Source organism: Suricata suricatta, chromosome 11 (assembly GCF_006229205.1).
Source record: "Suricata suricatta isolate VVHF042 chromosome 11, meerkat_22Aug2017_6uvM2_HiC, whole genome shotgun sequence".
Classification (NCBI taxonomy): domain Eukaryota; kingdom Metazoa; phylum Chordata; class Mammalia; order Carnivora; family Herpestidae; genus Suricata; species Suricata suricatta.
The window spans coordinates 108,338,462-108,351,215 of record NC_043710.1 but is presented as its reverse complement, the minus strand read 5'-3'; the positions used below and the strand labels follow the sequence as shown (position 1 = coordinate 108,351,215).

At 47.8% G+C, this 12,754-nt stretch overlaps 2 protein-coding genes across 3 annotated transcripts in view; both read left to right on the top strand.

Annotated features, from left to right (window-relative positions):
- Positions 1–6: 6 nt before the first annotated feature.
- On the top strand, positions 7–10,281 carry MPZL2 (myelin protein zero like 2). The gene is made up of 6 exons (XM_029957071.1): positions 7–66; positions 961–1,112; positions 1,386–1,596; positions 3,977–4,124; positions 7,197–7,272; positions 9,339–10,281. The coding sequence occupies exons 1-5, from the start codon at positions 9–11 to the stop codon at positions 7,258–7,260; spliced, it is 633 nt and encodes a 210-aa protein (XP_029812931.1). The 5' UTR covers positions 7–8; the 3' UTR covers positions 7,261–7,272; positions 9,339–10,281.
- Positions 10,282–12,397: 2,116 nt separating this feature from the next.
- Positions 12,398–12,754, top strand: part of LOC115306702 (myelin protein zero-like protein 3) — a 47,977-nt gene continuing 47,620 nt past the window's right edge. Inside the window, exon 1 of one of the 2 annotated variants that reach the window (XM_029957241.1) lies at positions 12,398–12,539. In XM_029957241.1, the coding sequence (XP_029813101.1) occupies positions 12,467–12,539 (73 nt within the window). In that variant the 5' untranslated portion in view covers positions 12,398–12,466. The remainder of the gene's footprint in view (positions 12,540–12,754) is intronic. The other variant, XM_029957230.1, reaches the window with a different exon arrangement.

Genomic DNA, 12,754 nt, shown 5'->3' with positions numbered 1-12,754 from the left:
AGTCCCCCATGTGTGGCCGGAGCGCTCCGTGCGCCGCGCTGCTTCTGCTGGGCGCGCAGCTGGCAGGTGAGGCTGCGGGGGGGCGGGGGGCGGGTGGGGGAGGGGAGGGGGGGGCTCCCGCGCCGCGCCCCCTTCGCCGCCCCCCCTGCGGGGTCACCCCGCGTCGTCTGGGAGCCTGAGCCGCGCGGCCGGTCACGTTCAGTGACTGACTTTGCCGAGACCGAAGTCGGTGGCTTGTTTTCGGACGAACAGGTTTAGGTGTGTTCCGCCGCGAGGGATCCGGGCACAGAGCGGGCTTTCTGGTCTCAGGTTACAAACCGTCCCCCCCTTTTGTCGGTGGCTGCGCGCAGCCTCCCACGGCAGGCGAGCGGGCGCCGGGCTGTCCCGTGTCCTGTCGGGCCTGGCTGCCCCGGGAAGGCTGGGGACCCTCAGGCGACAGGCCCGCAGGGATTCTGGAACACCCGCCGGGCACATCCTACCGTAAATATCCCGGTGAAGAAGAGCGCGCGTGGTGGGAAGCAGAAGCTGTCGGGGCCGGACTAGTTGCCATTTCCGCAGATTAGGGACGCGGTGACACCGAGGACCCTTCTGGACAGCTCGCCTTCTGGGGGACCCTCATACACGCAGTACATAATGCCTCACCTGCACGCATGTCTCATTCACGCGACGGTTCGTTTAGACGTTTGTTTGCCTCTGCTTCCCACTGTATCTGCCCACGTGTGTGCTTGTTAAAGCAGTGTGCCCGCAGGGACCCGGGAGGAGGGCACCGCGCTGCCCAGAACGTTAAGAGGACTGAGAAGGCTCGCCGTGGGGTGTTTTGAGTCACGGCTGGGTGAAGCAAGTTTGAGAGTTGGGGCATCAACTTTGGTACACATCTCACTTACACATTTATTTTGGCAGAAATTCTCTTAATTCACACCTTTCTCTCTCGTTTTCTCCGTGGCACCGTGTGGCCTGTAGCGGCTGTGGAGATTTACACCTCCCAAGTGCTGGAGGCCGTCAACGGGACCGACGTCCGCTTAAAATGCACTTTCTCCAGCTTTGCCCCCGTCGGTGATGCTCTAACAGTGACCTGGAACTTCCGTCCTCGAGATGGGGGCCCTGAGCAGTTTGTAAGTAGATTATGGCCATTGGCCCGGGGACCCCTGGTTGGGAAGATAAGCCGGTCCGTGTCTCCTTGGCCTTCCTGGGTTTGTCGGCAGCAAGCCCGGGGCAAAGCTGAGAATCGATTCTGGGGACGGGGCTGGCAGAGCGGAGAGGTCTGCCGAGGGGAACGAGGGGTCCTGGAGGAGTGCTGCGGGCGGGGCAGGAGGCTGGGCCCCCCTCTGGCGGCCTCCGCGCCCGGGCACAGGCTCATCAGACGTGTGGCCGCTTCTCCCTCGTAGGTCTTCTACTACCACGTGGATCCCTTCAGCCCCATGAGTGGACGGTTCAAGGACCGGGTGGTCTGGGACGGGAACCCTGAGCGGTACGACGCCTCCATCATGCTCTGGAAGCTGCAGTTTGATGACAACGGGACGTACACCTGCCAGGTGAAGAACCCGCCTGACGTGGACGGGCTGATCGGGGAGATCCGGCTGAGTGTCGTGCACACCGGTAGGCCCCGCCGGGGAGGGGTTCCGGGAAGCTGGGGAGCTTGCGGAAGAGAGAGGGGTAGTCTTGTGACCGCTGAGAGGAGTGAGAAGGGCTGGCCCTTCGGGTCTGGAATCTACAGAGGGAGACTGAAGAGTCCCGGAGCGAAAAGAGAAAGGCTTTGTTCGGCTGTGGAAAGAAACAAAGTTATGCAAACAGACCTGGGGATCTGTTACAGGAACGGCGCTGAGATTGTGGATGGGAGAGGAAGCAAGTCTCTGATAAAAGGCTAACAATAGGTCTGTTCATTCACTCACTTATTCATGGGACACTACGGAGCACCTACTCTGTGTCAGGCAGCGTCCTGTGCTTGACGCGCACGGTCTGGCGTAATCCTTACACCCCAGGCGGCAGATGCCAGTCATGGTGGCGATCATTACCGAGAGCCGCCCACACGCCAGGGCCTTTGCACATGTTACTTAACCTTCATATATGACATCAGTTTCTTGTGCTCTTCGGGCCTCCCCACTTTCCTAATCAGGAAGTTGAGGCTCCTAGGAGTTAAGTCGCTTGTCCAAATTCATGGAACTGATGGAACGGAATCATTCCAGTGGAATCCAGTGGAATCATTTGGAACTCACACCCAAGCATCTTTGACTCCAGAAGTGTACTCTAAACGAATGCACTGTAGCGCTTGCAGTCCTGTAAAGGAGAACCGGGAAGCTGTGCAGATGAGACCATAAAACTTAAGAGTTGTAAATCTGGGCTGCAATCCCTGCTATCGTTTACCAGCTGGCAGTAAATCCTTTTTCCTCTCCTTAGTGAGAATAATATAGCGAGGCTCATGGTGAAGAAAAACATGAGACAACAAATGTAAAATTCCCCAAACTGTGAATTGCACCAAAAAAATTCTTTTTTGCACCGACAAGTATAATAGCTCCCATACAGTGATGTTTATTATGTGCAGGCTCAGGGTGGAATAATTTACACAAATGTTTCTTTTTTAAATAAGAACTCAAGAAATGGACATTGTTGTCTCTGTTTGATACATTGAGGAACCTGAGGCTCAGGGAACTTAATGACCCCAGGTCACACAGCTGGTCGACGGCAGAGCTGGGTTCTAACCCGCTGCCGCAGGTGCGTGCTCTTCATGAGCAGAGTATTACTGCCTGTGAGGCAGTAGAATTTCCTCCTTTCATCCCTAGTCCCATCCTTCAGGGCTCCATCCATGGGGCTGTGTGACCTTGGAGAAGTCATCTGGATACGGAAAGAAGTAAGGGAATGTCTTTGGACCTCAATTTTCCGAATTCGTCTGGGTCTAACCTGCAGGAACAGGTTAGATAGGAAGACAGGGTTCTTGAACGAACTGTGGCACTGCCCTGGGACCTAACGCCGGCCGCGGCTCTGGCCACCACGAAAATGTGCACGTGCACACGGTGCGACATGGAGTTTGCGAGCGTGTGGTCTGCTCTCTCCCCCTCCTCTTCCACAGACTCCAGGCTGGGAACCTCTGGGCTAGACGTTGTCTGAAGTCTTTTCTGACTCTGGGGGCTTATTGAAGTTTTAATCAGAAATCAGGAGCGCCTGGGTGGCTCAGTCGCTCAAGTGTCCGACTTCAGCTCAGGTCATGAGTTTGAGCCCCAGGTCCGGCTCTGTGCTGGCAGCTCAGCGCCTGGAGCCGGCTTCAGATTCTGCGTCTCCCTTTCTCTCTGCCTCTCCCCTGCTCGCAGTCTGTCTCTCTCTCAAAAAAAAAAAAAAAAAAAAATCAAACTGAAAGGCGGGAGCCCCACCCTTCCCAGGCTCTGCCTGGTTTAGGGACCTTTCCCTCTTGCAACATTTTATCTCCTCGACTACAGTTACTGATTTACTTGTTACCTTCCCAGTGGGCGTGAGTTCCTTGTAGGTAATGTCTTTTTTGGCTTTGTATTTCCATTACAATGTCTGTGTGTAGAAGGCCCTTAATAAATCTGAATAAATGACTGGATGAATGCCGGAGGTGAGAGGCTATTTAGGGGAAACAGTTTGGGCGTTTGGTTCGGTCAGCAACGACCTTACCCCACTAGGCTGTTCTGCTGGCTCAGTCAGTCGCTCTCAGAATTTTAGCCTCAGACAAGTTCGCCCGGAGGACAAGTTCAAACAGATTGCTGGGCCCCACCTAGGATTCCCGAGGCTTGAGGTGGCGCCTGATGATTTGCGTTTCAAAAGTTCTGCTGTTCCTCCTGGGACCTAGTTTGAGAACCGCTGACGTGGTCTGCAGCGCTTGCTGCTACTAGAGCTCCCAAGGCATGCGGTAGGAGAAAGAAAAACTCCGTTTAATGCTGAAAATACGTCCTTCTTGTATCTTCAGCTTTCGTCATAGCCTTCCTCTTTTCAGAATCAGGACGCCCTCTGTTTGTCCTTGCAGCGCGCTTCTCTGAGATGCACTTCCTGGCTCTGGCCATCGGCTCTGCCTGCGCTCTGATGGTCATGGTAGTGATCGCGGTCGTCCTGGTCCAGCATTTCCGGAAAAAGCGATGGGCCGAGAGCGCTCACAAAGTGGTGGAGATGAAACCGTAAGGCTGGGCTGTTCGGGGCCGTCTTCTAACACTCTTACCGTGACTCTTGGTGTTTAACACTTGGGAGACATGATTGTTGAACAGATGTTCTTCCCTCTGAGTAAATCGCATAAAAGCATTCACATTCACAGGATGGAAAAATTAGGGTGTGATCTGGCAACTTTACAAAAGCTTTCTTAATTTTTTTTTAATTTTTAAAATTTTTTTTTATTAATTTTTGATACAGAGAGAGACAGAGCACGAGAGGGGGAGGGGCAGAGAGAGAAGGAGACACAGAACCGGAAGCAGGCTCCAGGCGCTGAGCTAGCCGTCAGCACAGAGCCCGACGCGGGGCCCGAACCCACGAATGTGAGATCTGACCTGAGCCGAAGTCGGAGGCTTAGCCGACGAGCCACCCAGGCGCCCCAAAAGCTTTCTTAATTTTATAGAGGATTTCATTATAGGCTTTCTTTACTATGGAGGACTTGATAGTCTCAAAATCTGCTTATGTAAAGCTTTTCTAGGATATCCCTTACTTAAAAAAAATTCTTTTAATGTTTATTCATTTTTGAGAGACAGAGCACAAGCAAGGGTGAGGCAGAGAGAGAGACACACACACACAGAATCAGAAGCAGGCTCCAGGCTCTGAGCTGTCAGCACAGAGCCCGAGTGGGGCTTGAACTCATGAACTGTGAGATTGTGACCTGAGCCAAAGTCGGGCGCTTAACCGGCTGAGCCACCCAGGCGCCTCTGGGATATTCCTTACTTTTCAATGTGAAATGCACATTTGTAAAGACTGCTGGGCAGGCAGCAGGAGCACCACGAATCAGTGCCTAGGAAAGTCAGCCGTGCTGAGAGAAGGCGCTCAAAAAATAGGTATTTTTTGAGATGAAACTGACCTATCATGAAAACTCATCTTTTTAATGTTCGCAAGTTGTATAACCATCACCACTAATTCCAGAGTTTTCGTCACCCCCAAAGAACCTCCATACCTTTCAGCCCTCACTGGTTCCACTGCCCCCTGACAGCTGCTGCTCTGCTTTCTGTCTCTGTCGCCTTGCCTGCTGCTCAAAGACAAGGAGAACGTAAAGAGCCCCCAAATGAGAAGGCACTTTTAAGTAGAAAAACCCACAGAATACAGAGTTGTAGGGTCAGGAGGGCCGCCGTCTGGACGGCCGCGCAGCCAGTCTCCCCAGAAGCGCTGCATTTCAGCATCTCACTGGCTTTACGGAGCTGCACGCGTGGGGGAGAGTTCGCATACATGTGACCGATGGCTAACGTTTAACAGACCACCTGGCACCTTCTGGGCGTTTGCAGAAAGCTATGTTATCTGCACAGGTATCTTAATGGGCCCATTGAAATCCAGAACAGAGTCCCTGGACATTCTGGTTTCGGAAGGTGTGACTAGAGTTTATACATGAATGTTGTATGTCTTAGACACTACGCTAGGACATACAGCCCTGAAGAGGTCCTCAAGCAGCCAACAAGATGGCAGGTCAAAGATGGAGTCAGTAGGGCCAGCATTCCTACACCTATTCGGGGCATTTCATATAAATGGATCATCCTACACTCTGGCCTTTTATGACTTAGTATAATATTTTCAAAGTTCATCCACGTATAGCACGCTGTTCCTTTTTATGGCTGTGTAACAATCCACTGCATGTATAGACCACATTTTGCTTACTCATTCATTTGATGGACATTTAGATTTTCTCCGCTCTCTGGTCACCGTGACTATTGCTGCTGTGAACATTTACTTATAAATGTTTGTGTTGGAGTGTGTTTTCAGTTTTCCTCGGTACATACCTAGAATGGAATTCCTGGGACAGTTACCTCTGTTTATCTTTTTGAAGAATCGCCAGACTGTTCTACAAAACCGTTACACCATTGTAGACTCCCACCAGCAACGGTCCAATTTGTCCGTGACGACACTTGTCATTGTTTGACCTATTGGTGATGGCCACCTAGTGGGTGTGGAGGGTTGTCCCACTGAGGGTTGGCTTTGCATTTTTCTAATGACTAATGATGTCGAGCATCTTGCCATGTGTTTGTTGGCCATTTGTGTATCTTAATTGAGATCTATCTATTCAAATATGTTGCTATTTAAAAACTGGGTTCTTTGTCTTTTGTGGATTGCCCTTTCACTTTCTTCTTCATGTCCTTTGAAGCACAGAACTTTTTAGTTTTGATGAAGTATAATTTAAGTTTTTTTTCTTGTCTTGCTTCTGCTATTGGTGTCATATCTAAGAATCCGTTACAGGGGTGCTTGGATTAAGTGTTAAGAGTCCGACTTCGGCTCAAGTCATGATCTCACTGTGGGTTCGAGCCCCACGTCGGGCTCTGTGCTGACGGCTCAGAGCCCGGAGTCTGCTTCAGACTCTGTCTCGTTCTCTCTCTTTCTCTGCCCCACTAGCACTCTGTGTTTCTCTCTCGAAAATAAAAATAAACATTAAAAAAAAAAGAATCTCCTGCCTAATCCAAGGTCTGAAGATTTATGCTTATGTTTTCTTCTAAGAGTTTTACAGTTTTAACTCTTGCAGTAGGTCTTTGATTCACGTCGAGTTAAGTTTTGTGCGTGCAGGGGGAGTACAAGTTCGTTCCTTCGCAGTTGCAGTATTTCAGTTGTCTCAGCACCGTTTGTTTCTTTGCCTCAAGAAATATTTCCTGGAGTAAATAGGATTGATTTTAAGAAGCCCAGGGAGCCCCACTCTGAGGTTAGGGTGTGAAGAGAAGGTAAGCAATAAAGGCGACTTCTAGGTCAACATAAAACTTTGTCTTTGCTGAATAAGGAAGGTAATTAGAGGCAGGTTTGTTTGAGTTCCCAAGTTGCATTCCCCTCCAAAAATACTCAGGAACATGTAGAAGCTCAGACATCCAGGGTCACGGGGAAGCACGTGTGTTATTAGTTGGCCCCACTGGTTTAGCTCTCTGTAAGCTTGGATCTAGTCCCAGAGACACGTAATTCTACCCAAAATATGGGAGAAAGTACATCAACCAAAGCTTTGTAAAAGTTGCCTCTCTTGCCTTTTTTTTTTTTTTTTTTTTTGCCTCTCCTGCTTCTTGACATTGGTTTCTGCTTCTTTGTTACAGAAAAGAAGAGGAAAGGCTCAACGGGGAAAAAAAGGTCTCTGTTTATTTAGAAGACACAGACTGAGATTCTCAGATGGTAAGTTTCATAAATGAGTTGATTTCTTTCCTTACCTTTCTTGTCTGGCCCATCTCTAGTGGGGATGTCCCAGATTGTCGGATTGGTAAGTGTTTTCTATGTGAAGTTAGAGGAGTTCTGTCAGGGGGAGGAAAGTCTTCGGTTAGCGGGCTTCAGTGTGCTTCGTGCAAAGGATGAGCAGCTTCCTGCCCTTGAAGATGGAAAATTCTAAGATTATCTTAGGCTTTGTGGTTATGTTTACCATGACCAAGAATAACAAATTAGCTTTCAACATGTAAATACATATTTATTTTTTATTTATTAAAATTTTTTTAACATTTATTTATTTTTTGAGAGATAGAGGGAGACAGAGCATAAGAGGGGGAGGGGCAGAGAGAGAGGGAGACACAGACTCTGAAGCAGCCTTCGGGCTCTGAGCCATCAGCTTGGCTTGAACCCATGAACCATGAGATCATGATCTGAGCCTGCTTGACTAACTGCGCCACCCAGGCGCCCTGATACGCCTGACATTTTAACAGGATAACCTTTGTACTTCTTAGGATTGATTTCAGCTCCTTTCATCTAGTTATTGGGAAGATGAATCCAACTTTAGTAGTGTGTAATTTTATTTTACCAGTTTTCAGGCTTATTAATGTTAAAAAGTAGGATGACTTACTCTTCATATGGTCAGAATTTTTTTCTATTCTGTGAAGTAGGCCCGCTATTATTATTTGCAAAAAAAGTTGTATTTTGTAGCCTAAAGCTTCAGTGAAAGAACTCCAGGACTTATAACATAGGATATGGAGAAAAATGATTCTCTTGTAAACCCAGGAGAACAAATTTGGTATCAGAGAGAGGTTTTACCAAGGGCTATTGTCTTTTAAAACCAAGCAGATTCATGGGGCGCCCGGGGGGCTCAGTCGGTTAAAATGTCTGACTTCGGCTCAGGTCATGATCTCACAGTTCGTGAGTTCGAGCCCCACATTGGGCTCTGTGCTGACAGCTCAGAGCCTGCAGCCTGCTTCAGGTTCTGTGTCTCCCTCTCTCTTTGCCTCTTCCCCGCTTCCACTCTGTTTCTCTCTCAAAAATAAATAAACGTTGAAAAAACACACACACACACAAACCAAATAGACTTTCTAACAAGTCAGGGTCATGGAAAAGGAAGATGGAGATGAAAAGAAACTTTTTAAAAAGTTTATTTATTTTGAGAGAGAGAGTAGGGGAGAGGCAGAGAGAGAGAGGAAGAGAGAGAATCCCCAGCCCTGTTAGCACAGAGCCCGACGTGGGGCTCAAACCCATGAACTGTGAGATCATGACCTGAGACCAAGTCAGTGCTTAACCAGCTGAGCCCCCCAGGTGCTCCAAGATGAAACGACATTTTAAGTAACTCACACAATCAAGTGCAATGTGACGGGATGTCCCGACTGGATGGATCCTAGATCGGACAGAGTAGTTGTGAGAAGATTTGGAGGAGGACAGTTGGGAGTCTTGAAAATGAAAATTTGCACATGGATAATATTAGAGAACTACTGTTGACTTTTATCAGGTATAATAAAGGTATTGTGGCTATAGGAGAAAATGTTCCTATCTTAAGTATGCGTTTATATATAATATACATTTATTATATACAAACTTCTATATGTATTTATTTATATATAATAAAAGACCAAATACATATATGGAATGTAAGGCAAAAAATGCTTTAAAATTAGGTGATAGGTGAATTCTATACACTGTCTTTTCTGCTCTTCTCTATGCTTGATTTTTATATCATAAAAGAGTGGGGGGAGGGGGAGAGAGAGAGAGAGAGAGAGAGAGAGAGAGAGAAGGCATGCAGTGTGTGAGCAAGCTGTGGACCATCCAAGAGTCCACGCAAGGCAGAGCCTATGAATTAAGGCCACTGAGAACTATGTAGAGAGGATCGGGAAACATCTTCCCAAAGTTGAGTTAGGAGGAGGACAAGTACATTTAAGAACACTCGCCTGCACGGTGGAGGGCACGTCCGATCGAAGGCCTGTAGGTCACAATCCAGGCGCCTCTCCGCACTCCTCCCGCATGAACTATCCATTTAAACCTTTGTCTTTCAGGAAGCCGAAGAGTCCCAAGGACGAGAACCCTGGGATGCGCTGAAGTTAACGTGAGCTTTTCTTTGGCTTTCCCGGTCGTGACCTGTCCTCCGGCCAGCCCTGCAGTCCCTGACCTCCCAGAAGCCTCAGTCTCTCTCCGGAGCCTGCACGGGCCCGGGCCTCTCGAGCAGACACCGGGAGACTCACACGCAGCCCGTTATTAGGGTTTTATTTAATTTCAGAGCACAAATATTTTTCAAATGCTCATGAGATTTTTATCCTGAGAAGCTACATTTTTGCCCTTAAACACTCCTTGTGGGTTATTAATCGTATGCACACCCACTGGTATCTTGTCTGTCACTCTTCCGTTACTGTATTCGTTTTCCTAGGGCAGCATTCTTGCTACGAAAGTTAATGCGTTTACTGTTTTCTTCTCACTCTCAAGTAAAAGGTGAGCTAAGCCTCCCAGCCATTTTTGACTGATTAACAGGAAACCCTAAATCCAAACTGTTGAAGAACGGAGTGATTTTTACGGCTCTCCTTAAGTGTGGGACCTGTCGTGGTTTTATTGAACTTCTTTCAGCATCCTAGTTGATTGTTTTTGTTGATCCAACGTTTAAATTAGCACCAATCTGAATCACAGAGTAGCTAGAAGAGTTTACATAAATGCTTTTGGATGGTCAGATGCCACCTCGGGACGAATCGCTTGTCCCCCTTTTTCCTTGTGGTCTGAGAAAACAGCCCACGGAGCAAGTCTTCCATGGGCAGTGAGGGCCCTTCTGCTTACTGTTCAGTTGTAACAACAGAGCAAAACGCATGCTTCATTCGCGGACTGGAATCATTAATCAGTTAATGCAGAGGATCTTGCAATAGCGTATTATGACTGTAAAAATTTAGGGCTGGTGAAAAAATCCCTAAATGATGATAATTTTGTACAGTGTTATATAAAGCTCTGAGAACTGGATGAGATTTTTTTCCTTTCCTTTTCTTTACCTTGTTTTATTTCTGCTTTAATTTGCTTATTTTGTGGGAGGGAGGATTTGGTAGGGGGCAAAGGAATATCAAAACTAACAATAGCAAACCGACTTTATTCTTTCTTCCCTTATACTAGGAGAGACAGCAAACTTTATAAGTAGGCTGCAACAAGAGTGCTTTTCCCAAAGTGTTTGGCCTCCCAGTGTCTTTGCAAACTGAAGTTCGAGCAGCATTTATTCAAAAATAGAAAACATCTGAAGCTTTAGTTGCCCCCACCCCATCTTTATCCGCTAATCATTTCAGTTTTCACTGGCTGGGCCCAAGATGCTCTTTCTTTTAACAAACTGCAATTTTCAAATAGGTGATCTGTGTTTAAAGGTGCTGAACATTGAATATTTTTTCTAGTGTTTTTAGAAAAATTGGTGCAGTTTACATATGACCCTTGACTCTGGATTCATTCCATTCCTATCTCATTTTGCCTTTTGCACTAAAAAAGTAAAATTTTAACACCCAATTTGGAAACTAAAAGGTATATTAAAATATTTTTATTATTATTTTTTTAGAGAGACAGTGTGAGCTAGCAGGGGAAGGACAGAGAGAGAGTGGAGACAGAGGATCTGAAGCAGGCTCTGTGCTGCCATTGCAGAGCCTGATACGGGGCCTGAACTCACGAACCATGAGATCGTGACCTGAGCTGAAGTCGGATGCTTAACCGACTGAGCCCCCCAGGTGCCCCAAAACTAAACGTTAGATTTAAGGTCTCGATTACCTTTACAACACATTTTCTATTTTTCTCCATAATTCAACCTTGAAAATAACAATATTTTTGCAAACAGATGTCCTGAGTGATGTTCCGTAAGTGTAATGAAGAAGTAAAACCTCATGGAAAGTCTTTCCAGCAAAACTTGTAGCTCATGTCTTGGCTAAATATTCAGGGGTTAAAATGACCCCATTGGGCAGTGTCTTTTCCCTAAGGAGAACTTTTGTATTGTAATTTATTTTTTATTGTGCCTTAAACACATATGTAAATAACCTTTAGTAATAAAGAATTATCAATTGTATAGTTTGCTTACATACAAGTCTAAAAATTTTACGTAGCAAGTACTCAAAAACACATGGTTATGTATTTTATATTTACTGGGAAATTTTCTCAGAAAGAGCCTGGAAGTCAGTAACGGATGAAATTAGTTTATACTGGATAAAGAAATGTTTATAGCGAATATTAGTTGATACTGCATAAGGAACCGGGTACATTGCTTTGGGTAACTGGGGACTGGGCACAACAAACCACTTGTTTTGGGTGCTCTTTCTTACGAAGAGTATCCTTTCCTGTTTGGCACTCTTATGTTACTTTCTTAATAGAGAAAACCACCGGCTTTCACATCTAGTAACCGAATGGGAACTGAAAAATGAAAAGGTATTAAGCCTTCCCAAAGGCTGAAGCATGGACTTCTGTTCTCCTCTTGATTTCATTAAATGCAGGTAGATTCCAGGAGAACAGGCTGATGCACCATCATCCCACGGGCTCAGCACTTCCAGTGCTGTGAAAACATTACTTTTCTCTCTTCCCACCCAAAGATACACAGATCCAGGTTCTTCCCCTCTATCACATTTGTACCGATTTCATCATTGCCACCGACAGCAGTTTAATAAACACCCAATTCACGGAGGTACTGAGCTGGTTTCGGTAGCAGTCACACACAAAACACCACCAACTAAAGATGGAGATACACATTCATCATGAGGCCTGATACATATTTATTGACTGATGCTGTGTGGTCTCCTAGGTCTCTTCTAGCTAAAAACAGAAACCTCTTTTGAGATGGTTCAGACAATTTGTAGGGAGTAAAAAGAGACTTCCGGAAGCGAGTCGGAGCATCAAGACTATTTAGCGCCGCCGAATTCCATACAGATGCATCGTAATTGTCCCAAAGTGTGTGGCTTGCTTCACTGTCAAGCAACAGGGAGTAATTAATTCTTACTCGAAACTTAAAAGAACGCTTGTCGGAGCAAGTTTCAGGTGTGGCCCTGGAGAGACGCCACGTTCCCAGGGCAACCTCGACTCGCCCCGCGGAGCGTCCTGGCGGCCTCCGCCGTGACGTCACTTCCGGCATCACCTGCGCGGTCGCCGGGAGCCGTAAACACGGTGTGCGAGCGTCCGGAGAGCCGTCGGGATGCGGCCGGGCCGAGCGGCTGGAGGCCGTGGCCGCGCCCTGTTCCCCCTGCTGGGCGTCCTGCTCGTCCAGGGTGAGTGCGCGGCGGGCTCCCCCGACTTCCGGCCGGGGGGTTCGGGCAGACGGTCGGTGTTCCGGTTCCGGTGGGGGGGGTCTCGGGAAAGCCCCCACACGGAGGGAGCGGGGCGGCCGCTCCCCAGTGCTCGCCGCCGCCGGGCCGTCCGCCGCGCGCCACTGTCGCCTCGTTCCTGTGGCGCCGGCTGGGCTCGTGAGAACCCGGGCGGCTCC

Bases quoted from the DNA above. Each gene is read 5' to 3' on its own strand.
- MPZL2 (XM_029957071.1), top strand. From the start codon at position 9: ATGTGTGGCCGGAGCGCTCCGTGCGCCGCGCTGCTTCTGCTGGGCGCG. The intron at 67-960 runs GTGAGGCTGCGG...TGTGGCCTGTAG, and splicing joins GCTGGGCGCGCAGCTGGCAG to CGGCTGTGGAGATTTACACC. The intron at 1,597-3,976 runs GTAGGCCCCGCC...TTGTCCTTGCAG, and splicing joins GCTGAGTGTCGTGCACACCG to CGCGCTTCTCTGAGATGCAC.